This window comes from Gouania willdenowi, chromosome 22 (genome assembly GCF_900634775.1).
Source record: "Gouania willdenowi chromosome 22, fGouWil2.1, whole genome shotgun sequence".
In the NCBI taxonomy this organism is placed as follows: domain Eukaryota; kingdom Metazoa; phylum Chordata; class Actinopteri; order Blenniiformes; family Gobiesocidae; genus Gouania; species Gouania willdenowi.
In genome coordinates this window covers 24,072,498-24,100,187 of record NC_041065.1, presented here as the reverse complement: position 1 = coordinate 24,100,187, position 27,690 = coordinate 24,072,498, and the positions used below count along the sequence as shown (strand labels likewise).

At 37.7% G+C, this 27,690-nt stretch overlaps 1 protein-coding gene across 9 annotated transcripts in view; it reads right to left on the bottom strand.

The window, feature by feature from the left end:
• LOC114456551 (ryanodine receptor 3) overlaps positions 1–27,690 on the bottom strand; it is a 131,506-nt gene that overhangs the window by 56,591 nt on the left and 47,225 nt on the right. For 4 of the 9 annotated variants that reach the window (XM_028438403.1, XM_028438404.1, XM_028438405.1 and 1 more), the window contains 22 exons: positions 26,435–26,568; positions 26,124–26,365; positions 24,041–24,233; positions 21,170–21,386; positions 19,981–20,085; positions 17,071–17,174; positions 16,669–16,752; positions 15,457–15,616; positions 14,626–14,773; positions 13,653–13,858; positions 13,391–13,565; positions 12,094–12,302; positions 11,795–11,994; positions 10,689–10,755; positions 10,445–10,605; positions 10,194–10,359; positions 9,310–9,396; positions 6,976–7,202; positions 5,137–5,932; positions 3,403–3,603; positions 1,324–1,426; positions 664–795 (listed from right to left, as the gene is read on the bottom strand). In XM_028438403.1, the coding sequence (XP_028294204.1) occupies positions 664–795; positions 1,324–1,426; positions 3,403–3,603; positions 5,137–5,932; positions 6,976–7,202; positions 9,310–9,396; positions 10,194–10,359; positions 10,445–10,605; positions 10,689–10,755; positions 11,795–11,994; positions 12,094–12,302; positions 13,391–13,565; positions 13,653–13,858; positions 14,626–14,773; positions 15,457–15,616; positions 16,669–16,752; positions 17,071–17,174; positions 19,981–20,085; positions 21,170–21,386; positions 24,041–24,233; positions 26,124–26,365; positions 26,435–26,568 (4,117 nt within the window). Of the gene's footprint in view, positions 1–663; positions 796–1,323; positions 1,427–3,402; positions 3,604–5,136; positions 5,933–6,975; positions 7,203–9,309; positions 9,397–10,193; positions 10,360–10,444; positions 10,606–10,688; positions 10,756–11,794; positions 11,995–12,093; positions 12,303–13,390; positions 13,566–13,652; positions 13,859–14,625; positions 14,774–15,456; positions 15,617–16,668; positions 16,753–17,070; positions 17,175–19,740; positions 19,744–19,980; positions 20,086–21,169; positions 21,387–24,040; positions 24,234–26,123; positions 26,366–26,434; positions 26,569–27,690 lie in introns of all 9 variants that reach the window. The other 5 variants (XM_028438399.1, XM_028438402.1, XM_028438401.1 and 2 more) reach the window with 3 other exon arrangements.

The window sequence follows — 27,690 nt, the reverse complement described above, 5'->3', positions numbered from 1 at the left end:
AAGGACTTTCACCACCTCAGAGAATATTACCTGCAGCACTTGTATATATTTATCCTTTAATTATGCCTTATTTATATTTATCATTATTATTTTTTATCGTCATCATATTATTGTTTCTGGTTTGTTTTGTTTTTTTGTTCTTTTTCTGTTCTTTGCACCAACTGTGCTGTTAAACTGTACTTCTGACTTTGATATAATATTTCATAAAATGGGCATCATCGACCAAAGATTGCATGAATATTATGATGGAAATAAAAATGTAAACATTTTGAAACTGTATAAAAGACAACAAACCACTTAGGAAATCATGCCAAAACGGCAGAAAATAAGTAAGAATAGATTTAGAGTAATTTTAAAAATGAGGCCAGACATGATATTTCCATCCATCCATTTTCTGAACGCTTGTTCCTGTTTTTCAGGGTCGCGGGGACATGATATTTTGACACTTTAAATAACCAAAAAAATTACAGATAAGTAATGGTTTTTCATATATTCATTCATGTTTTATACTGTACCTACTTATCCTGCGCAGGGCCATACATGGAGTAAAATGGGATACGCCCATCACAGGATGCCAATCTTTCAACCATTTCCACATTTACGGACAATTTAGAGACTGAATGTGCCTATTATATTATTATCGTGCCTCAGTGTTCTACTCACATGGTGCAGCTTGTTTTTTCTCTCTGGGCTCCTCTGCTTTGTGAGACTGGCCTTTGATCCTGTTCACCAGCATCAACAAGCGACGTTTAATAGACGTGTCCTGGTCATCTTCATCTTCCTCCATTGGGATTCCTGCAAGGCGCAACAGAATACACTAAATCCAATCCATACAGGATCTGTGTATCATCGTTCATTCCTTTTTAATTATGTAACATAAACATGAAAAACGAAAAAAAAACACTCATTATTTGGTATTTGTTTCCAAAACCAAAATGAAAAAACAAAAAACGCCTTGTTTTTCTAATTCAAGCTCTTTTGCTTTGGTACAGAAAATGAAAAAATGGAAAACAAACACCTTTATTCGTTTTCTCCATTACCGATTGGCCAATTGTTTTTTTTCATTTTTCATGTTTTTGTTACATAATGAAAAACGAATGAACGAATGATACACAGATTCAAAGTGCATTATGGATGAATGTTTTACCCTCTACTTACAAAACAGCTACCAAACAGACACAATAGTGCCATCAATATGTTTAGAATCAGATATCTGATACTGTCTTTTCTGAACATCTGTATAGGATAGTTTAAAGCCAATCAGTGTTAGTGGAGTATTGCATTAGACACAAAAAGTATAGTTTCCTTCAATATTCTTCTTACCACAATGCAGCTGCAGCTGGTTGTGGAAGTCATAGAGCTCATCCTGAATGGTCGGCGGACACGGGCAGTCTTCGCCCATACTGAAGGTCAACAGCATGTTGATCTAAAGCCCAAATAAAGAAAGTATTGTAATATTTTTTCCCCATCAGTCTGAGCTCGATGAGTAAGATTCTTAGAATCATAAATGACTAATTTCCTCTTTCTCTCTTAGAACTAAAAGGCTGAAGGACAAAAAGACAAGCCATTAAATTAGCTGTGAAGAAATAAAATGCCTTCATCTGTGACGCTAAAGGGGGATCGTGTGTGTGTGTGTATGTGTGTGTGTAGGTGAGCGTTGCTTTAACTCAGAGCAAAAATGAATTATTTCTTAGTCCACTGAGCCCATTTCAGTGAAGATTCAGCAGGTGATGACATGAAGCAAGACGTGCTGTATGTGTAAAATAGCAGTGAGTTATATAACCCTCCTACGCTACACAGCAACATGCCTCATTTGAAAGAGTGACCCTGAGAGGGTTTTATCTGTGGTCACCTAATGTTAAGCGCAATGCTATGTTGTTCAGGCACCAGCTGACGCTACATCACTGCATTAGTTGAATTGGCCTTTTTATATCCGATGAGATCATGCGGATGATTTGTGATTTTTATAGAGGTATCACAAGGGAGCCCTATTGTCAGTGCAAGATTATGAAGTCACTACAGCACATTTAGTATGGATTATTATTGTAGCAGCATCAATTTATGTACAATTCCACCACCAACTGGGCGTTTTATGTGCTGTGTAGCCAACATCTAAAGCTTTTTTGTTATCCTATTACGTGGTTAAACTACAGGAGACAACATCTCTATGTGTGCAGTCAAATAGTCTAAATAGAAAATCACCTGTCGGTCATTTAGAATTTCCCTAAATAACCCTAATAGCACCTTAAAAAAATGCACAAACACATCGCATTCCTAAAAAACAATTCCTAATTGTATGCTTTCCTATCTAAGCTAAATCTGTTATCTCATGGAGGAAGAAAAGAAAAAAAGATTGATGAAGCACTATAAATAAGATGTATTTGTGTATTTAGAAGAGTAAATGCAATGATTGCTCATTTCTGAATTTGTGAAACATCTGTCGTAACATTATGAGCGCTGATAGGCGATGTGAGTGACACTGATAATCTTGCTGTCAGGGCACGTGATGGAAAGTATGATTAAAAACACTGATTCGTCTCAAAGTTGGCATGCGTTAAAACTCGAGAGCTTCATCAGATCGTAAATGTTTAGCTGAAAGGCTTCATCAGATCATTTAAAAAAAAAAAATTTTTTTTTTAAAAATGCAGCTAATGTGGGAAGCAACTGGCTTGAAAGGGTCTTTGTTTATCAAAAGTGGTCCAAGGAGACACAGAAACTAGCTAGAATAAATCACTCATTGATAAACTGAGGCACACAGGGCTTTGTGTTACATTTTCTTCTTCTCCTTCATTGTTTCCTTTTTTCTCTTGTGTTACAGATAATTCTCCAAGCAGTAAACTACACTAAAAACTATAATCTTTATCAATACAAATACTTTGCACATTTGCAAATACTTGCAAATGTGCATTTTTTTTGCTGTTCATGTTTTCTGTTTTCTTCACATTTTAGTCTGGTGCTTTGAGATTGAAATAAAGTTTAAAATAAACAAACTAAACATAAAACCCTTTGCAGGAGAATACTACAGTCATTATTAACTGTTCTTAACATGTTAACAACAATAACAATGTTCTTTACTAATACACTCGTCTACTTTAGTGGATCAGATTAAAATGTGCAGTTGCATGGGCTTAAATAAAGATATTCATCCTGTTCGTTCATTGTAATATTAACACGTTCGACCAGAACTTACTTCACAACAGTGACACATATACTGACATTAAAACTGTAGAATTAATAACACAAGTCTTACCTCTAGTTTGATTAAAATATAGAGTACTAAACATTTTGATTATAGGTTGCATTGTATCTTAAAATAACTATTCAATCGAGACTTTAAATATATCGGTTTCCAATGTGAAGCTATTAGATATCTGCAGCTTTGATTGTGACGTATAGGCTCACCTGTTCTTGGGGAGGCGATCTAAACTCTTTGGTTTTTTTCGCTGTTACTGCCGCTGACATGTTGAGGGCCAGCATCAGCTCATTATAGCGGAACTTCTGGTTGAACTGCAGTTTGGAAACAAAGCTGTCGGAGAACGACACGATGGCCTCGATCCGGTGCTTCAACTCGCAGTCGCAGAAATAGTGCAGCAGCTCACACATCTGGAGAACAGACACAAGGGGAGGAGACAATTGCTTTGTAGCGACATAAACAACACACTGCGCCACTGTTACATGTCAACACACAGCTGGGAAATGACATACATTTACCTGGTATCAGCATGTTACCTGCCTATCAGAGACATAAGTAATGGATTAGTGAGTTGATTTTAAGGGTACTTGTACTTTTTTTAACATCACTTGTACTTAAGTACGTTTTAAAAAACATGAAGTAATTAATTACATTTCTACACCCAACCATTACTGAGTAAATTATTATTTTTTGATCAACAGAAATAAAATGACCAGACAACAATCAAATGCATCACATCATAGCCGACCAACCAGATTAAACGTAATGCTCCAAAACAGCACTGAATGCTGATTATTTTCTCAGTTTTAGAGTTCATAAATGTAGCTATACTGTACTTAGAGCTTGATAATGATCAAAATTTGAATTTAATTCATTTGTGTTTTATTGAAAAAAATAATTGTACATTTTGACAAACCTTTTATTTTATACAGATGCCTTTGTGGAAAATAAATTAAGTTCTAATTGTGCAAGATTTAAGTTTATCCATGAGATGTTTACTGTATGTAAGGGAGCCGTGGAAAGATTTATTACCAAAAATAAACGCGGAGGGTGAAACTAACTTTTACTTTTAGTATTACTTAAATGAGCTACTTTTTACTTAGTATTTCATGTATGACTTACTTGTAATTTCAATCAAGTAACAGTACTTGTACTTGAGTAGAATATACTAGGGTTGTCCCAATCCGATATTGATGTCGGATATCGGTCCGATATCAGCCAGATTATCAGACTCCATCTAAAATCTCCGATATATATTATATTATATTTATTCAAATGTAGAATACTGTAGATATTATGTTGAAGGTTAAAATATATGTAACCAATTGGTTAATAATAAATGGGTCAGTTTTTCTCATCCCTACTGTTGCTGACTATTGTTCTCTGTTTGAGGAACATCAAGCCATTTCTAACATTCCACACTACAAAATAAGAAATAAAAGTATGTATTAGAGAATTTGTTGACGCTTGGGATTCATTTATGTCCTTCTTGACTAATAAGTCGTGTGTCACTGACTGAAGAGAGCAATTGTTCGGTCACTTAAATTAATTTACTAATATTGATTTATTGCCATCTGTTTTCTTTGTCTGAAGCGATTGTGACACCATGTGAGGGGATGTTTGTGTTGTATGTTTTGTAAAAAATGAAAAAAATGAAATGAAAAACAACATAAAAGCATGTATGATTTGTGCTGATATCGTATCGGATCATTATCAGTATCAGCCAATACGCAAGGCTGCAATATCGGTATCTTATCGGAAGCGAAAAAGTTGTAACGGGACATCCCTAGAATATATCAGTACTCTTTATACCTCCGCTAACTATTAAAGTGACACGCTTATGGAGAGATCAGCTGCATGGAATTGAGCCCATTTTATGTTTGACTGCCCTTTGAATGAGCCACTTTTAAAGCCAGTAACAAAGCTCTGTGTTTCATTATTACCTGTCGTTTGACCGGCTCTGGGAGCCTCTTTTCCAGCAGTCCCTTCATTGGTTGTTTGGCCTCCTTCCCTGCATCCTCCTCCCCAGCCTTCTCCTCTGCTCGTGTCAGTCCCTCTTTGTCCATGGCCTCTGATGCTCCATCCTCCTGCATCTCTTTAAACACATTCGGGTCTATGAGCAGTAAAATCTTATGGACGTCCTTGCTACCTAAGACGCCCATAGTTAGCAGCGTGCTGATGAGTTTTAAGATGGGCACAAACTGATACTCCACCCCTCCACCAACAGGGTCTCTGATGTGATGTCCGCCACCTTGAACAGCCTCGTTCAACATCACGATTGCTTTCTCCTTTAAAGCATCAAGTGGGATTTGAGGACTGTAAAGATGCTCTCGTTTGATGCTAATAAAGCAGGGTGGTGCAAAGTTCAGGCGGGGTTTCAAAGAGGTGCTAAGCCCCACCCCGGGCGGGAGGTGTCTTTTAGAAGTGTTGGAGAAGAGGCGAATGGAGCGCGTTTCTGCAGTGACGGGAATAATAAACTCATCTTTCATCATAAGCCGTGCCTCTTTGGCAGTTTCCAAGTGGATGCTGATGAGGAGATTATAGAAGCCTTCACGCAGCACACCAGACAGGTACTGATTGTCAATGGTGTACAAGAGCTGTGATTGGTCCAGGTGGCTGCAGAGGGCGTGGGCCACGCGGGTGTTTCCCAGAGCACAGAGGGCACAGTAGAGCTTCAGAGTGTGGTAGTGAAACTTCCTCAGGTCCTCCTGTTCTGACAGCTCCATGATGTCCACGCACCTTAGAAAAGACAGAAAAGAACTTCAACTATTGCAGCTTGTAGATAAACAAACAAACATATTTTACTCTTGTGGGTAACTAACGATTGATTTATAGCATTCATGTTTTGGTCAAAAATCCACTAATACACCACGTAGGACACAAAATACAAAAAGCAAGACATTGCTGAACGACTTACTTTAAAATTTGACATTGTACCAATATTTTTTTAATAAACATTAATTCTCCTTTAGCTTACAACCTCTTTTTTTTTTTTTAAACAGAAAATGTATAGCATTGAGAGTTGCTTCTTTGGCCCCCCCATAGCTATTCCTACCTACCCTCTTACCTAACCCTGAGTTCATAAACCTAGAGCAGTAAATCTTTACTTAAAGTTTTATACATAAGGCTGGCAGTATTTAAAGGTGTCATGAAGACTGTTATTAAGTGTTGTTTGCTAAATTATGACACCTTTGGAGATACGTTGGCATTTTTTGGGTTAGGTGGCGGGATCTAGTGGGGTTAGGGTAATAAATGACACCTTATTCATGCTAATGACAGCCTTTATGTATAATACTTCAAGTAAAGTGTTAGCATCTTTGGCTATGGTGTTTGTCCTGCCATGTTTCACCATTTTAGGCGTGTGGTTGTAACATACCGTTTTATTTATTGGTATTATATTTGCATATTTGTACATTTGGATTATATTTTACAGGAGGTGTGCACTTGTATTTAATCCGTATTCAATTAACAGTCTTTTATTTATTTATGTATATATTTTTTTCTCTAAACTATTTCTAATTCTGATTCTGGACACTCAGACACAGTTTGTAATCTGCCCTGCTCATCAAACAGTTAATATCAAAAGCTCTCTACTTTTAATGAACAGAGAATAATGTAACCAATGTATTCTTTCTCCTAAAAATTGGTTGATGTTGTAAGGAAGCTTGTTTAACATACACATTTGATAGCCTTTCGTCATTTTAGAAAAAAGACCTCAAACAACACAAACTGTGATGAAGTTCCTTCCCACTAAATAAAAACCGTGCTGCTGTGTTTTGTACCTGTTCTCTTCTGGTATGTGCACTGCCAACATCTGCAGGGGTTCCAAACACTGCACCACCCAGCCATGCCTCTCACTCACTCTGGCTGTTTCCACTTTGAGGAAGGTGTTTGGCATACGGCTCCACAGCACAGCGTTAATAGTCTGGACATCTAAGCGGGGCGGACACTGGGGCACAGGGTTTTTGTGTTCGCTCTTAAAGATGGCCGATGACAAAGGCATTGCATTCTGGAGAAATGGAGCAAAGACAGATTAATGGGGCAATCGCTGGTGTAAGTAAAACAGGCGGACAATCTTTCTTTACAATAGCTCTAAACTCTCAGTACTGTGAGAGAGACTGTAGTGAGGCTGCTGATGGTCTTTTTTTTCATTTTTCATTTTGATGGACATTTAGCAAAAGCTGCAGCAAGAAGCAAATCATCATTTTAAAGACACCTCTGATGATGCTCCATGTGTTTTCAAAAGGTCACAGGCCAATAACCGTTTATTGTTCATTAAAGCTGATATCCAGAGTTTTAAACACTACTATTTTCCTTTCATTTTTCATTGTCAAAAGAATCCCCTGAAACTATTCAAAACAATGCAATTTAACTAAAATTAATCTTGAATGAAATAAATAAAGGAATAATACAAATGAAGAAGCCTAATAATTTAAATTTTGGTTCTATAGTAAACAATGCAAAACTGCATAATAGTTCTTTTTCTTTTTAAAAGTGCAACTGAAAATGTATTTTGTGCCTTAACAATTGGACTTAAAAAAAAAAAACACTCATTGCACTGTATTTGCGTCAGATATTGTTTGGACCAGCAGAGGGCGCTGGTAACCCAATGGTCGGTTGGCATGCAGATATCTTGCAGTGAAGAAGAGATGCTATGCTAGCAGACCGAGCTAATAGAAAAACTTGACTTTTACAGATATTCACGTAATATTACAGATATTCTTTCAGTGCTAAAAGCTAATAACAGATTCCGCCCGCCACCTCCACTTCTGGATAGCGCCCTCTCCTGGTTAAAGAAAGTTCTGCGATTCAATTTTCACAGCATCGATGTGAACCGTGATACCTATGAATCGATTTTTAACTGCCTTACGATTAATCGTTACATCCCTATTTATGTATGATTCTTTTGAAATACAAAAAATACCTAACTCGTCTTTTACTATGGTCTGCTGCCGGTGGTCATTCATATACATTAATGTATATAAGTCCCGCCTTCGTCCATAGGCCCCTATACAAATGCAAGAAAGCCCCGACTTTGCCCAGCCAATAGGCTTCAACTTCCTGGAGCGGGCCATTGTCAATCAAAGAGAATGCGTGTGCACCGTCACAACAGCAAACAGGTATCACTGAGCAGTATAGCATCATGGGGGAGCAATCCGTAACTTAAGTTACCCATTCCACCATTGCCAACATATAAAGCTTCGACTAAAAAAGAAAAGAAAAGTCCGGGTACAAAGCTTGTTGATAAACGTCTTCGTGACCGCAACAGAATTTATCTCGGAGCTGCTTTTCAAAGGGGGAGGGACTTGCTGCTTTTAAAAGGATTCCGAACGGACCTGGATTTGGCGACATTTCTCATGGACAGCTAATAAATATGTTTTAATCAAAAGTTATGGCACTGTAACAATAAATGTGCAGTTTTTGTAGTTATGCGACTTTGTTTTGCAATGCACACGCACAAACAGAGGTGTAGCTTCTGGTAGATTGGCAGAGGCAGGGGAGGAAGTAGAGCTGTTGAGGGCGGGACATTGAGACGTTCTCTCAGAACCTCCGGATAGCAGTTTTAAAACAAAGACAAAAAGACCTATATTTTGTTCAATGCACAAGTGCTCTAACAATGGGTCCGTTTGGTTTTCCCCCATTCTATTCGTGTAATACAACGACTTAAACTACCCTTCATCATGTTGTGTGTGTGTGTGTCTTTAAATTGATCTCAACTGTTTTCTGTTTTTAACGCTGTTGCTACCCTTTAACTGCACACTTTCCACCTCCCCCCTCGAGACATTCTAAAATGTTCTTTGTTTTAAGTCACAAATTCCTGTTTAAAACCATTTATCACCAAATGCCCATGGCATTTTTTTTTTTAATGTGCTTTATTTTGAAAACTGTGAAGAGAAACATGTTGGCAACTTCAAAAACACAGTTTGAGAATTTTAAACATAACACTGACTACATTTTTTAGCTAGATTTTAGATTTTAACCTCCATCCATCCATTTTCCAACCCGCTTGCTCATTATTCAGGGTCGCAGGGAGATTTTAACCTGTATTTTTATTTAAACAACAATAACAAATGTGCTTCTTTCTATAGTTGTACTAAAACATGACAGGACCCTACCTTAATCTTAGTGAGTTCAAACTGGAAGAGGTTAGGACTGGTGGGTCTGACAAACACTGCAGGGAAGAGCTTTGTATTTGGTTCCACCTAGAACAGGAAGAAATAAAGCATATATTTCATTTTAAAAAGTCAAACATTTTAAATCAGCTAATAACAACACCATAACTCTGCTTTTTAGAGAGCGAATGTACATTTGCTGGCTGTGTTTGCATTAGTACAAAGGATCACTCAGGGGTTTTAGCTGACAGGATGAGTCATAGCGAACATAAAAGGATTAAACTGAAAGGTTTTATTCAATATTTAGCTCTCAAGGAACATATAAAGAATCACATTCAAACTCATACAAACTCCAAGGGTTATCAGTCACCTGACAATAAATCAAGCTATGTCAGTAAAAGGTTAGGCTTAAAATCCTGAAAGTCATACAAAGTATGGGTTATATTCACTGTTACAGATTTTTATGCAAATTTGCATTAACCTGTTCAACAGCAAGTACACTTCCTTTCAACTCCATCTTTAACACCTAGAATCTGTTGTATTTTTCATTGTTTTACTATTGCAAAGTATTAATATCGTAAATATTAAAAATAAAATAAATATGCAACAAAAATAGAAACCATCAAGGTCGAGACAGTTCATATGTATATGCGTGTTAAACATATTATTTATAAGATCAGTGGTTCATTAATAATCAACCAACTGCACATACACACACGTCAACATGTACCATATCTACAGTAGTTTGAGAAGGAACAGAATGAACCGAAGCTTATCTAGTTCTGCCCCGTTGTCAAAAAAAAAAAAAAAAATATATATATATATATATATATATAAAGATGTTTGTTCATGTACAGGATGTATGTGCGTGTGTGTGTGCCGAGTACCTGGTAAGATGTGGAAATATCTTTTCCATTAACAGAGAATGTCACCAGTCCCATAGCCAGATCTATCAAACAGCCGATCTCAAGATCCACATTGCTGCGACTTGCGGCATGGGCAGCGCTGAGCACATCCCCACCCCACACCATGTAGCAGTTACTTCTCTTCACACTGTAAGTAGCACAAATGTATGGTTATCTAAAAGGTTCCATGAAGTGCTTTGGTTTCTTTGAAGCCTACACACGGGGGGGCGCACCTCTCATGAACTCTTCCACGTTCATCACCCAGCGTCACGGTCACGGTTCTGTTCTTGCTGAGGCTGAAGTTGTTGCTGTAGTAATGGTAATCGGGGGTTACCCATCCGACCCAGACACAGGCAGGGTCCTGACCTGCGAAGATCCTCACTGAGTGGTAATACTGTAGTAAAAAAGGATAAAAGTTAGCCAACATTGTCAGTGTTACATCTGAAATAGAGCAGTGAACAAATGCTTGTTTTGTACTGTTGTGATGCTGCTGTAGTCCACTCGTCGGCTTTCTTCACTGTGCCTCACAGATCTCAGAGGATATCTAAAAGAAAATGCAAAAACGGTGATCCTTATCTATTTTTTCTTGAAATTTGAACTAAATCTCAATAATTTTGATGCTAAGGTAGTCGGATATGAATAATACAGTAAATGTTTGTTCAAACTGAAGACCTCAAATGTATTCTGTCCCTTCCAAGACAAATGAAGAGTGCAAAAATTGATTTTTACCACAGGGTAATGATAACGGTTACTGGAGGTCCCAGCTAAGAAAACAAGTTTGGATGAACGACAACCAGGCCCACGGAACGTCTCCGCGCCGAATAGCACGTACCACGTTCCCAAGAATTCAGTCAAATGACTCGGTTCCACCAAGTAAAAAAAGGTCTCCGAAAGGCTCTTCACATCCACTTATAGAATATCCATGTCAAATTACAGCCCGATTCAATGTGCATTAACGGAGGAGTAGTCATTTGAAAAATGGGGCCCCCAGGAACCCCTGTGACACATACGGAGTAATGGGCCTCATTCATACATTGGTGTGTGTCAATGATTCGGTACCACCAGCTGTCGCAATATTTGACTCACAAATAAATGAGAAAATGACTTTAATGGAAATTGCCAAAATTGAATTGTGCAAGGCATAATCATAATCTACGTTGAATTACCTTTGAAAAAATACAACACACGACACTGAAGCCTAAGTTGCTCCCATTGGTCGACTAGCGCCTTGTATGGCAGCTCAGTCCCATTGGTGTGTGAATGTGATTTTGAATTAGGGTTCGGTGTCTTGCCCAAGGACACTTTAACACATAGACAGGTATAGACTGGGAGGTTGAGGTAATGCACCTGAGCCACGGTGATTTACGTTTAACCTGATCAGCCATAATGTCCGTTGATCATTTTAGAACCAAAAAACAATAATTTACTGAGCAACGGTTAGGTGTAGAAATGCAACAAATTACTTCTTTTAAAACGTGCTTAAAACATGTTTAACATGACTGATTTAGAAATATGCTAAAAAAAAAAAAAAGTACAAGTATCCAAAAAGCAACTCAATTCCAGTAACTTCAGTACTTGTTTACCTGTGTTTTACTTTAAGGGTGTCGTCTTCCAGCACACCATTCATGTCGACTACAGGAGTTGACTTGAAAAAGGAGTGAAACTCAACAGGCATGCTGAGCCGACAAAACACCATGTCGGCATTACTGTTCTGGCTGCCAAAAGTCTTGTGTGTGACTTTGAGACAAGGTGGACTGTCAATGGTGCCGTCTATCCTGGTTACCTGCACACAGAAGCAGAATGTTTACCTACATGAGAGGAACGATTTGAGCCAAATCATCAAAAACCTGCCTCGCTTATTTATTTATTTATTTTTACTCACAATGATGTTGTTGTGATCCTTCGGCACGTTGACAAACGTGGGCAGCCTTTTGCTGAACCACATTGTGACATTGCGGTTCATGTTTACAGCGAAGGGTTCAAATCCTTCCTGCAGGCCACACATGGTGTAGTACTTGAAGGTGCTGGCGTCCTTCCCCAGGTTCATCCGACCCACCTGAGACAGACCGAGGCTACACACCGGAATGAAACCTGAGAAGAAACAGAACCAGAGACTCATCCTCTTGTGTTAGCATCTCTTCTGATAACAGGTCAGTTATGACCCATGTCTTAAATCAGCTTGATCATCAAGAGAACTGACAGGTAAACATGATAAGAAACATATTTTAATAATTGTTAACTACATATGTAAGAGCCATAGAACTGTACGTGGTTCTCCAGTTTAATTGAATTGTAATTGACAGGTTTTTTATTGAATTTTTAGTTTGACCCATGTCTTAAATCAGCTATAAAATGCACTAAAAAAATACCATCTATCATCCAATTTGTTTATCATCCCTTGGTTACCTTGTTAGGCTTCCTACACAATTAAAATATTGGTTTTAATATTTTTGGTGTGGGTCTCCAAACCTTTTTTCTGTCAGTATACACCTTGATAAATATATATATTTTTTATTTTATTTATTTATTTATTTTTTTTAATTGTAAAATGAGCATCAAGAGAACTGACAGGTAAACTTGATATGAAACATAGTTTAATAATTGGTAACTACATGTGTAAGCGATAGAACTGAACATGGTTTACCAGTTTCATTGAATTGTAATTGACATTTTTTAAGAATTTCCAAGCCAATTACACTTTCAGAGTAAATTATCTGAACTCAATTACAATAGCAAAGTATTTTTTTTAATTACAATTACACTTACATCATAACTATCAATTATGCAATTACAATTATAATTGACCCCATCCCTGACATCTACACTGTAAACCTGAATAAGTTACCAGAATTAAAAAGAAGTTGGGCAATTGATTGCCTCAATTTTTTAAAGATGATTAACTGAAAAGTCAAAATTTTCCAGAACTTAAAAGGTTGGAGGACTGGCTACTTGTTGATAGTTAAATTAAAGTGATTAAAGTGAATAAAGTTTACTTTTTAAATATTCCCTATTTCAAACAACAGAAATAACAGGACTGTCATTCTTAGCATGTAATTACTTAATTCTAATAATTTACACTTTAAGTTGTGTTTTTAAGTTATGCTTACTTATAAACAAATATAGTTCCATTTCCTCAAAAAGGAAGAAAATGTTAAACCAACTTGACATAACCGTCTTACCGTCTTCTATCTCAAAGTCAGTGAAACACAGTTCGGAGCCTTTGGTTGTAATCAAGATCTCTCCATTAAGAGTGAAGATCATGGACTTGTCATCCATGTTAATCATACAGCCCACGATGTCCCCGGCATGCCAGCAGCGCCCAAACAGCCGGCCACCCATGTTCAGACAGTGACCCTAAGTCCAAGGCAAAGTGAATCATCTCAATGCCCTTTTTTCAACAGTAAATGTGATGTGCATGTGTGTGTTTGATCTGCAGCTTACCCTGAATCCATCAAAGACAAAGGCGAGCTCATCTGTGCCCAGCTCCACATCTGGCTTACATCCAGGTCGGGCCCAACCCACTCTCATGTCTCCTCCTGAGACGGCCTCAAACTCAAAGTACCATTTCCCTGCTTTCACGGCGTATGTTCTCTCCGCTCTGAAGAAGCGGATTTTATCAATGCTGAAGCGCTCCAACACTTGTCCTGCTGGGTGGGAGGAGGAGTCACGAGACAGATCAGAATCCTTTCAATCGGATTAAACGACAACGACAACAACTAGAATATCAGCATTTCCTGAAAAAATTGCAAGTGAGGATGCAGGTGCTGGCTCGCGTTGCACTGCATTAGCTTAGCATTAGTGTTAAATAGCATTAGCATAAATTTGCATTAGCATGGCATTCCATTAGGCTCGCGTTAGCCTAGCATTTGCATTAACCTAAAAATAGCATTAGCATAAATTTGCATTAGCATGGCATTCCATTAGGCTAGCGTTAGCCTAGCATTTGCATTAACCTAAAAATAGCATTAGCATAGCATTCCATTAACCTAGCGTTAGCATTAGCCTATAGTTACAAATATATAGATAAATAAAAGTAAAAGCATAAATGTCAGGAACCTTCTAAATGTTGTGATAGCTTATTTGTCAAAATCGAACAAATGGTGCAGGAGGAGGAAGAAAAAACAGATAACAATAGTGAGGATGCAGGAGGCATCCTCACTAATTAAAACAGTTGGACACACTTTTGTCATTGTCTAAAATTCAGCTGAGTATATTCTGGAAAAAAAAAGACAATTTTTTTTCTCACATCAGAAACTGATAGATTGTGAGAGGCAGACACCCACATCAATAGCAGAGAAACTAAGCTGGGAGCAAAAGCATTAATCACTTCCATTATTAGGAGTTTGTTATCATGTCATGCAGAAATTAAACTTGGGTTCATTCCGATAAGCAATACCGTGAGGGTAAAACTCACCGCCTTCCTGGTCTGAGGGCTCTATATTGTATCCATAACCAATCAGAGTGCGTATAGCCTCCCGCAGGCTGTCCCTGTTTGATTTTTTTGTCCGTTCATCAAGCAGAACGTAGGGAACCAGGCGAGGGTTACGCTTACTCTTCAGATCCTCCAAAAAGATTAAACACAGGGATACAATTTTACTTTTTTTTTCCACAAGTCACAAGCACAATTATCACCTGTTATGAATTTGGTTTCAGTCAGACAAATCATTTCCTTTAAACTAGTCAAACTGGAGGATAAGAAAGAATAATAAAAATACATACAGTATTAAAGAAAATATGTTGTTTTTTCCAACAAAGTCTTTAAAAGTTAACACTTTAAGAAGGAGACTAAAACATTTTATTTTTGCTATGACCATATAATATTACAGATATAATAAACCAGTGTTTCCCAACTGTTTTTGGGTCGTGACTCCATTTCAATGTCACAAATTTATGGTCACCCCCAGAGACTTTTTACGATCATGTTTGTTATACTGTGTTAGAAGTAGCCAGGGTTAGCGCACAAAGTGACGAGATTCACCAACTTGGATATTTTTATACTGAATTTTTTTTTAACTAGATATATGTTTGAGAAAGTGAAAGTATAGATTACAGTTTGAGATTATGTGGTGTTTCAATTTGAATATGTAAAATCATAAGTGAAAATACATTTTCACTCACGATAAATAAAGAACGCCGACCCACCCACTTCTCTGTGTATGCACTTCTAACTTTTTTGTGTCATTGATGTGATAAATTACATCATTATCAGTATATCTTATCAATGAACACATGTAAATACTGGTACCTGTTGAATGCCATAGGTCCATCCCTGTTTAATGCGGTCTTTTGCCCAAACATTGTGGGCATTCTCCGCCAGTTTGTCAACCAGCAGCTCCTGACCTGGAGTCAATTTGATGTCAGAAAGGTCCAAAGGCGTCGGTTTGTAGCCGTTAGACATCATATAACTATAATGGAGAATAAAGAAATAAATAAAGCCTAAACATTTGGGAGAAAAGTTTGACTACAAGAAAAGTAATCCTCAAATCACAGCCCTTTTAAAGCAGAACCAAGTAACTTTTTCACCTTAATAAATCATTCTCATAGTCCCTGTGAGTCTAATACAAGTGTTTATGGGGTGATTGGGGGGTCTTTCATCTCCCCCCAGGAAACCGCACTTATAACTTTCCTGTACTGCTTTACGACAGCCCAATACAAACTAACGCTAGATTATGACCAGCCCTGTGGCTGCACACGGTTGTTTTCAAATTCAGTTTTCTCAAACTTCTATCATGGCGGAGCCAACAATAAAAGGCAGAAAAGACCTTTGTCCGAGGAATGGAGCAACTCCATGCAGTGACAGCTCAGCAGCAAAACACATGCAGCAATCACACACATTGTTGTCGCGGCAGCAGGCATGCACACACACTCGCAACCCAGCACTCCATCAGGCAGCACACACACACAACTATCCATCCATCTATCTGACTATCCATTCATTCATTTGTGCTTTGTCAGCACACAAACAAACACATCACACACATTTCCACACTCACGTATTACTCTCACATCATTCATTTATTTTACCTGTCTCTCTTCCTCATACTGTTAACATATTCACATGAAACTATATGTGTGAGGGCACCCTTAGTATCACTGTTGTATTAGGATTTTTCAGTGATCGGTTGCTACTGTATTGGGAGAGCAAAGGTGTGCATGTACCTGTGGGGTGGGGCAGGCGGCGGGGGGTGTGGTGTGTATACGACAGTGACAACCAAAAGAGACCTTTAGGGGGAGCGCTAAGCCCAAGTTACTCAGTTCTGCTTTAACAGACAAACAAAAATATTCAGAACTTAAAATGTCAAATCATGTTAGTAAAATACATGAAGGATTTGTAAATGTATGCACGTTCACTTTGACTTTAGACGTGTACGCTAAAGAAACAATGACCTCAGAGTCATAAAAAATGCATTTAAAGCTATTTTTCTACCTACAAAGGTAGAACACAACCAGATCTTACTTCTTGGGGAGTTTAATCTTTTTCAGGGATTCTTCTGCATTTGGATTAATGTGAACCACACGACATCCCAGTGCCACCAGGGTCCTGTGAGAGAAAATCAACGTGAGAAGAAATAATTCACTTATATTCCAATACAGACGATACAGTAAAGCATGTTATTTTAGGGCTGAGTTAGGACCCACCAATCTGCAAACCTTATTCAGCAATATTTGAAAATACATGCACAACAAACATTTAACTACCCACACAACACTTTGTAGTGTGTCATATTTAAATTAAACCCACTTCGACATTCGGTTTCCTTGTTGTCAGTAAATATGTTTCAGATTTGATGTTGTGACACATTTTCTCGGTAACAAAGAGCAAAAAAGAAAAAAAATCTACATTGTGCATTTGGCATACTTCAGAGTTTCTGATGACATCTGCAGATTGTAGTTCTTTTCCGTTTCGGGCAGCTTTGAGAAATCTACCAGACACGGATGATGTCGCTTATTATCATCCCTTATCTGTGAGGAAAGTGAAAGCAAAAGAAACACATTTCAATCTGTTTCACAATAATGTGGAAAAGTTTGCAACACAGAAGCATATGGAAAAACAACAGCCTTGTACGTCAATTTCACTACGAACTAAGAAAAAGGCAAGCATGGCGTACAGTGGCTGCAGTGATAAGATGGTCTACTGCAGTGAACATGTCATGAGCATGTTTTCCTGAAGGAAACACGAAGGTATATGGTTGGAATACCAAGAGAGAGGTGCGTTGCATCTCTCCAGGTGCTGTTCTCAGCCAAAAACCTTTGGCGATGTCGCTCAGATGAGGCAACATATGATGGAGGTTGATGTTTACGAGGAAAACATGCAGGTGTGTGTGCGGCTATATGCAGCTGTGTGTGCACTGCAGTGTCTAGTAAGCACCAGCCAGCTCTTTTGTAAATAGTACAAGGACTAGAAAGTCAATCGTTGAAAACCAATAACGTGTACTTACTTACCTCACTTACCCAGCTTATTATATTAAAGGCTGCACTGCTAAAAACATTTTAAATAAATGGTAACTTAAAATAAAAAATATATTTTCTTACTATACTGCAATAACATTGAATACTTTCAACGGCTGCTTTGCTTTCAGCACCTGCTTGCTCAAAATTGCTTTTCGTCTCCTGCCCTTTTGGGAAACACTTTATTTGAAGTTTTATACATAAGGCTGACATTACGCTGTCATTAGCATAAATAATGTGTCATGAAGGCTGTCATGAGTGTTGTTCACTAAATTATGACACTTTTTGCTAAATTAAGACACCTTTGGAGCTATGTTGGAATTTTTTGAGTTCGGTTGTGGGATCTCGTGGGGTTAGGTAGGGTTAGGGGTTAGGGTAACAAACAACACTTAATGACAACCTTCATGACACCTTATTCATGCTAATGACAGGTGTCATGTCATAATAATGACAGTGTAATGTCAGCCTTTATGTATACAAATTCAAGTAAAATGTTCCCCTTTATTGCAGGCATTTCCCTAAAATTCCAGGTATAGCATAGAGACATTGCACAGCGAACCATGCACTACCATAGGGAATTAGAAAATGACTTTGCTTCAGGAAAGAAGGTGTTCTACATCGCAGGTGGGGGCCGGTGCAGATTGCAGACACAATGCTGAGTCTTCTGCATAATCAGGTTCCGGTCCGTGGAACAGGGGTTCTCCTTGTGAGATACCTGACTGAGCTCTTAATGCATGAAGATCACCGCCGGGTGCCTTTCCATCCCTCCCATCAGACAGATCTTTTCTACCAAACCACAGCCCTGAATAATGACGGAGTTTGATCCAGCTGAATGAAGTGGGAGCAGTCCTTAGCATAATAGTGTTCTGTCTCTCCTTCAGGGAGAACACACCTTCTGTCTGAAAAGTTGAAATAATGGACCTTAAAGCTGATATCCATAGTTTCTGAGAAATCTATGTTTATGTATGATTCTTTTGAAATGCAAAAAAACACCTAACTATTCTTTTACTATGGTCTACTGCTGGTGGTCATTCATATATATTAATATATATACAGTAAGTCCCTCCTTCGTCCTATAGACCACTATACAAATGGAAACGATTGCCGAGTGCTCCCAGCCAATAGGCTTCCACTTCCAGATTTTGAGACTGTCGATCAAAGTGAATGCGAAACTGTGCACGGAAACAAGGCCGCGCGTCACAACAGCAAACAGGTAAATATGATTTTGGCTCTTACCTGACCCATATCAATGTGACCTGATGCAACCTTGTTATGTTCCGCGATGCGGGTGCAGAAAAGTAGAGGCGTGGCTTCTGGTAGATTGTAGAGGCAGTAGGAGGAAGTGGGGCTGTTTAGGGCGGGACATCGAGACGTTTCTCACAAACTCCAGATATCAGCTTTAAGGTGCACCATGCGCGCTATGCTGACCAATATTATTTAATCCATATTCTTATAACAAATACCTTTACTCTAATTGCTTTTTGTTAATAAATAATAGCTAGTGATACCATTAGCAAGGGAATAGTTGTGTTGTATTATAGACATAAGAGCTGTGTTGCATATTTCTCCTTTTTCAGGTATGTTGTTCCTTTAAGAGCAAAACACATTGCTTTGGCACACTATTGGGGCCCAAAGTATCCAAAAAACAAAGCCTAAAATGAGACTACCACAGGCAAAGAGAGAATCAATATACAAAATTATCCAGATTAGTTTATAATCAAAACGTATTTTATATTCAAAAAGCTAATTGTAATTAAATAGTGAGTGAATAATGTTTAAGTTGTTTCAGATTCACTGATACTACTGATAAAGTATCACTGACACTTTAATCTTATATATACGATATAATATTTACCAACCCACAAAAGGAATCTAGAAGTAAAAATATTAGTAACTTTTAGAGACTAGTTTGAATAGCCAAAGCTTCCTGTTCAGCTCTTGGGGGAAACAATATTTTGTGTTTTATGACTCGTACTAAGATCACAGACACAATGACTCAGCTACCTACAAACTAACTGGAATGAAATATCTACATGAGTGATATGAAAAGCACTCAACATGAGAGCGTTCTTCCACTTACCCTCTTTTGGTGTGAACCGCAAATTATAAAAGAGAAAGCAAGATGATGTACAGGCTTTTGTGATGCTTAAACATTAATAAGATTGATTTGAACAAAACTATATCTTAAGGAAACACCTTGCTTTACATTGAACAGTACTGCTGAGTAAACATGGTCAAATGTATGGATTATGCATTTCATCTTTTGATTTGAGTGGTGATTTTGTGGAAAAGTAATATTTTTAAAGGTATGGGTCGTCACCTTGCCGTAACACCAGCCCAGCTCAATTTTATTCATGCCCCATAGTTCATGAATGTTCTCAGCCAGCTTGTCCCGAACTTTCTCCAAATTAATTGGCATGACAACCTAAAGACAACAAATGAGAATGTGCATAAGTTACTTATTGTACATTTGTATAGATCTTGATGAAATTAAAAAGAATATAAATCTCACAGATATTGATGGCGTATGTTCATTTTGTTTGTGTTTTTTTTTATTTGTATGTTTTTTTTGTTAGCACATGAATGTATTTGGACTGTCTATTTAGTTTATTTCATTGGATTTTGCATTTGTTAATGGTGAAGAATGGAGTAGGACCTCATATCCCTTGTTGAATTAATGAAATGTGTATTTAATTAAAATTTACTTTTTTTAATAGAGTGATTTCTGTTGAGATTTGTTCATTTGTTTTCATCTATTTTTTCAATTTGTTTGTTCAAAATAAATGAATAGAACTTCAGTAACACCTTATAATAACTATCCATTATAAGTATCCATCTACTGTATAAGACACAGTTATAAATCCTTAACAAACGGTTAGCAAATATTCAACAAGCAATTTATAACTCATTAACAAACAGTTTTTTTTAAATGATCTACTTATAACAGATAGTTAATATAAAGAACTTCCTAGATGACCCCCTCAATTTGCCTGGGTGCTGGGCTCCAGGTTGAAACTATCATTGATCCCTGTTCCTTAGAGTTTTAGAAAAAACAATATATATATTCATTTATTTATTTTTTTATATTTATGCATTTATTTTATTCTTTTTTTTTCATTTTCCCTCTCTTCTCTGAATTTTATTATACCTCTTTTGTATATGTATGTATACATACAGTGTATATATATATATATATATATTTTTTTTTTTTTTGTTCCAATGCCCCACATATTTGACTATTATTAACTTGTTATTGTCTCCTTCCATCACCCTCTAATAACACAATACTGTTATGTTATATTATATATATATATATATAATATCACACACACACGCATGCACACACACTAATTGTATTATAATGTATAAGATTTGTAAATACTGTCTATGGTCTATGGCATTTTTTTCTGTAACTGTGTCTGTCTGTATGTGGCAAAAAAGAAAATTGTAAAAAAATAAAAAAATAAATAAAAAAATAAAAAAGAACTTCCTACAGTATATGGACTTACCTGGCTGGTTTCCACAGGTTTAGGGATAAAAGACGCCTGCGACATGAAGTGCGTGTTGCCGAGTAAATCTCGGACGCCATCAACGTCTCTCTTGTATTCTTTTACCGGCTCCACCTTCATCTTCTCTTTGGGGAGAAGAGCCTCGTAGCATGGAGCGTAGCTGGACGGGGGAAGGAACTTAAAGTCGCCATGTCGACCTCCCAACAAGAAACGAACCCTAATGACAAAGAAAGGATTTCCTTTACACTTTTTTCCATTCTCAGAAGATTGAGAGAATCGTTCTGAATACCCATCTAACTCCAACCCTTGAAGAAAAAAGTGAATCAAGTGTTGGATGAGTATGTAAACAAAGCATTTCCCCCACCCTGTTCATGAGGATCAGACAGAAATGTCAAGGAAAAGCAATCATCCAACAGAACTCTTCATCCTAATCCTCTTCAATTACTTCCATCCTCTGGGATAGTGACAAATTGAGCTCAGAAAAAAGAAAGAACACATCTGAGACCAAAGAGGCACTCGGGAGGGGGCTCAAAATAGCTACTCTAGTAGTAGTAGTGACAACGCGGCCCGTTCTGTCGACCGGACTCAATTATTCAGAGCTACGTGTGAGATGATTTTTCTCTTGTTCACTGGGTCATGTTCAAGATTGGAAATGTCACACCGACTCCTACGTGTTAAAACACAGACTGCAGATGAAATAGGAAGTACACAGGGTAAAATCTGAGTCTTTGCACAAAAGGATTGGATAAACATTAAACATATGTACGCCTGGGCCTGGTACACCAGTTGCACAACTAGTAAAAACTAATAAAGTACAAATTGAAGTGTTAGAAAAAAACACACATGCACACTTTAGAGTGTGAAGGTTAATGCAACTCAATGCAAAGATAATGGGGTCAAGCCCAGCTGTGATCTCAGTGAGGAATTAAAATAGGTTCCACTACGCTTTGACCCTCATCAGAACAAACGAGAGTAGAGGATGGATTGATGACATTGGGCTCGTCTGATCTCTGAATCGTTTAATTAGCCACAGCAGGATCTCCAACTACATCTCTGTAGGGAGGAATGTGTTTTTATGTATGAGTCAGCGGTGATATAAAGGTCAAACACGCCGTTTCTTGATATTTCCGCGGAATGCATTGTGGGATGTGGCGTGGCGGATTCATACAAGTGTTTTTACTTCATTCTGATACAACAAAGATCAAACAAAGTTATGTATGTTTTGAATAGCGCAACTACAGGACATTTTTGTAGATTAAAGAATAATTTTACTGTTTACTGAATATCGATTCCTAGCACCATTGCTAAAACCTTTTCCTACACATTTTGAAGTAAAACACCATCATGGATCATATGTGAAAATCTCTGAACCTGTTCACCATTTCATTTTGTATACCCTTGGAGCCTTTTAGTTCTGACATTAGTAGCCCCTTGTTTTTGTTTTATGTACAGAAAAATGCAGTGAGTAATATATCCAGAGTGACAATTTCTTTCCTCAGTAGTAGTTGTCTTTACTATGTTTTGAGTGCCATTGCTCCCAGCAGCCGCTAGAGCGGGAGTAAAGCAATAGCTCAATATGAAGTAAAAAATATATATATATCCATTTAGAGTAAAATATAGCTCAATATGAAGTAGAAAACTTTTCTATATGGAGAAAGAAACATGATAACAATGAGTAGTAAACTTTTCTACATCTACTAAAAAATGCTCTATATAGTAAAAGAAACAGCTCTGAAATAAGTAAATACAATACTTAATTGAGTAAAATAGGGTTCAGTAACTGGTAACCAGTTTCCCCAGTCCATGAAAAGAGCACGTGTCTGAGTAAATCTTGGTTTATAGTTACCCTACGCAACAGAAAATATGAAATTAACAGAATGTACTGTCAACAACAAACCCAGAGTCGCTTAATGGTGACGTAACGCCATACCCATACGTGTGTCATAAGTTAACGTGATGATGTGTTTCTCTGTGGGAACCGAGTTGAGCTGGTGATCACGTACGTTCTACCGTGCCAGAAAAGGGACAGGGAGGGGGGGATTCCTGCTGTGAGCTTGGAACGGCCCCAGTTGCCAGTGTGAGTACAGAGACTCAATTTAGAGTGAAAATTACTCTAAAACATTTACTCTGCAAATACAGTGAATTTTACTCCATAAAGACAAGGACCAAATGTTTTCTTCTCCGGAGTAATTTTTTTTTTTTTCAATGTCAGTAAAATTTACTCTAGAAATATTACTGTGTGCCATGCGACGTCCACACTCTGCACTACAATCCCTCCTGTATCACGAATAAAACCACACAATTAAAAATTTATCATCTACACATGCTATCCAGGCATTTTTGAAGTTCTTTTTAACGTGTCTTCTCAAATTCATGCCACAATTTATTCTCCACTGGGTTAATCTAATGGCTTGCGTGCACATGTACAAGGCTGATATACTGTATATCTGGGGAAAATAACCCTTTCAATAAACAATTGGATACAGACTCTTTTTGCTCTAAAGTGCATGTTACGGTGTTATTTCTTTCTCATTAATTTTTCATGTTGGGTAGCCAGAAATGGAATCTTCTTTCTGATTACATATTTGATGAAATACTGTATAACTCTACATATGGTAATTTAGGGAAAAAAACAACAAAAGCTAGAAATTCCTTTGCAAGACAACCTGTAGTTACTATGGCAACACAGAGTACCACCCCCTTTAGTTTTTAACCTATGCCAAATCTGAAAGATGTCTGGATTACTGCAGTTGAAGTGGAATGATTTGTGTGGATTAAATGGATTCCCTTCAGTGAGTTAGTTCATTTTGTGCAGGTGTTCTGTGCCTCTAATCCCAGTCGTCACACAGAAGCAACAAATCAAAAACTCACTTGACCCCTGCAGAGAAGCTGACAACAGGGAAGAAGAGTCCGTCGGTGTTGAAATTCTCAAACATGCCCTGAACAGGCTGTCCGTTGATCCTGAAAGAGATGCTGGGTGCTCCCAGGTCCAGGCAGCAGCTCACCACATCCTCCGAGGTCAGAATGTGCTGGTTCATCGACGCCACCGCCCGCGGGACACGACCTGTTCATGAAACACAGGAGCGCTGCATGTGGAATATGAATTAATGTGCGATGCTGGTGGAAATCAAATCTCTCTTCCCACACAAGATCAATTACACACACGTGTGGATTTTAAATGCACACAGCATTTCACAACTTGAACGAGTTGATGTAACAAAATGGCAGGGGTCTGTTCGTATTGACAGCATTAGGAATTTCATTTATTTAGTTAAATTCCTAAATCAGACAGAAAGGCAAGGGCACATTTTTTTAGAATATCCGAGCAAATGGATCACTGTGTCAAAAACACTAAGTCCGACTTCTATAATCTACACTTTAATGTGCAACACTTCATCTTATGTTAAGTAAACACAGCAAACCTTTTCTGTTGCGCCCCCATTGAAAGACTACAAAATGGGGACAACCCTATTTCAACTACATTTCAACAAGATGGGTAAAAAAATTTACCATTTTTGACAAAGGTAAAAATTGTGACTCTTCAAGACTCATAACAATAACATAAAATGGGCAATCACTTATTAAAGTTCTGTGAGCACAAAGATAAAGTAATTTTTTTTTTATTTTTCATGCTCAGCGTTCAGCAAGGTCATTCTCTCGCCGTCCCCCTGGCGGCCCCACTGTCATGACGTCACGCCCCTCCTTGGGTTGGCGCCCTTCAGTTTGGGATGTGCTAACAAATGCCACCTATTGAAATGACAATGTGAAATTATGGAATGAGTATGAAGATTATACAGAAACTTCAATAACTAACAGAAAAAAGTATTTTAAAGAAGGCCGTGGCCATTCATACGTTTCCTAACCCAGGAAATAGCCTAAAATGTTAATATGTATTTTTAAAGGTAGAATTTGCTGTGTTAAATATGTTAAAAATAAAAAATATATATGACAAAACCAGGATTCGAACCCATGGCAGCAGGAGGAAGAATAAATGAGTCAGGCCACTCGGCCAACCTGGCACAGTGAAAAAGATCCGTAAAACGTCCCCATGGCCCCAGGGGCTATTGATACGTTTCCATATCAATAGACACTTCTTTTAAAGAAATATTATGCTCTAAATATATATCTTCATTATAAATGAATGCACTTGTATATTTATGATCATTAATTAGCAATGAAAATGTAGACATATATACTACTGTAAATTATGTTCAATGTCTTCCAGATATGAAGTTTTTCTCTCAATTTAAGAGCAGCCTGAGTTCATTTTAGGGGTGTGGCTTTAAGGATAAGTCCTTTTGGATTTGTGTCACACTCCCATCACGTTTTGTTGTGTTTGTTTTTTTTTTTTTTTTTACTACTAATTTCTGTTAATATCACACGGAAAAATACATAAATACCAGAAACACTACAACTGCTATATTTTCTGTGAGGGCTGACACACAACCATAAAGGCAATCAACCTTGTGATTGGTGCATGATTAACAGGCAGAGAGAATCAGTGGGGAGGTGGTTCAGGGCGGGGCTTTGTGTTGATTAATCTCAGGTGTAGAGCACTGAGATGAAATACACCTGCTTTATATCTTCTGCCTGGCAGCTCCTTATGACTTCCTAAGAGTGAGATAAACATTGAGACTTACATTTAAAAAAAAAAGCCATAGGCTAAAGAATTCTTACATGGACTGCAGTCCTGTTACAAATGTAACATCTTTATTTAATTTATTAAAACTGACCTACAATTATTTCATGCAGGGAATGAAGGGTCATCAAAAATAAGCAGAAATAGTGGCTTTTTATTGAATATTTTTAAATGTTTTGGCACAAGGTGTTATTATAACCAAGGTTAATCCTGATTGCAGCATTAGGCAAATCCAATGAGAAAACTAGTCACGAATTACCTTAAAAGGTGCTTTATCTTAAGAACTGTTCAAAGGCCGAGGGTTTCTTTACCTACCTGACCAGAGGTGTAGTCCATCAAAACCGTATGAATAGAGATCATCTCCAACTCCATTGCCCCCCCAGCCTTCTCCTCCACCAGGATAAGGGGCATATCCTTCAGTGTTGGCCCAGCCCACTCTTAGGTGGGAGGGCTCACTAGTCACAAAGTGGTTCACCTGCTCAATCATCAGCTCGTAGTACCACTTCTTATACTGAGCCGAGCCCTCACTCACCCCCAGGAAGATGTTTGGTCTCATACTGTAAAGAAAGAAATTTATTAAGACATTTATTGTCATTTTAATATAAAAAGTGGAAATTCTTTCCCACCTTTGGACATCATTAACCAATTGAGTTTGAAGCAGCAGATCTCTCTTGGGCAGCAAGTGATCACAGATGAGGTTCTGATTGGTTCGCACAGCTACGCCGTTACACACACAGAGTGAACAGAGCACATCAAGAATCTGCATCAGAAAATAAAGACATCATTAACGCCCACATGAAACTACAGCTCGTTAGATTTTAGTCTCCGCTATAATTTTGTTTAATAAAAATCCCTTCAATGAGAAAGATCCGTCTGTAATGCAGAATCAGAGCACAAACACATCTAAAAATGCTTTATCACAAATGTAGTGTTAAATAAATCAGCCAAAGGTGACAGTAAGGAGCATCCACACTTTATCAGTGACATTTTCCTTTTGCATTTATAACAAAACTCTGCTCAAAGCCAGATTTATGACCCCAGTCTGCTCACTATCTGCTTCTGATTTCCATTTACTTTAAAGCAGATTGATTAACGATGAGGGGATCCACAGGCAATGTCTGGCAGGGGTGGAAGTTTGTAGGATGGTGGATAGTTACGGTACTAGCCTAAGAGAAGGATTCAAAAATAAAGGTGTGCAATGCTCAAAAGAATTGGAGAAAAAACTAAGTAAACAGGCAAACATAAATATAATTTATTGGAGATCAATAAATTTATTGATTTTTGATTTATTTCCAGTGTTAGCAGCTATGGCTTCATTAGGCAAGGCAAATGTATTTGTATAGCACATTTCACACACAAGGAAATTGAATGTGCTTTACATGATTGAAAATAGCTTTAAAATCAATAAGAACATTCAAATGAGCAGTAAAAACTTTAAATCGACAATACAATAATTAAAAATCTCCCTCTCAATCATACGCAGTAGAGAAAAAGAAAACATGGATTGAAAAAAGTTCACATTAGACGTTTGTTCCACTTCTTTGCAGCATAACAACTAAAAGCAGTGTCACCATGTTTGCTGTGAACTCTGGGCTCCACTATCTGACCTGTGTCCATAGATCTGAGAGACCTGCTAGGTTCATACCTGACTAACATCTCGCTGATGGATTCTGGACCAAACCCATTCACAGATTTATACACCTGCAGCAGAACTTGAAAGTCTATTCTGAGGCTGAATGGGAAGCCAGTGTAAAGACTGAATAGAAGGAAAATGGTGCAGGGCATTATTTATGCAAACTGATTAGTGTGCCAGGTGTACAATTCTAGCTGTAGCTGTGTTTCCATTACCCTTGGAAATGTGCAAATTCTAAATAGCGCAATA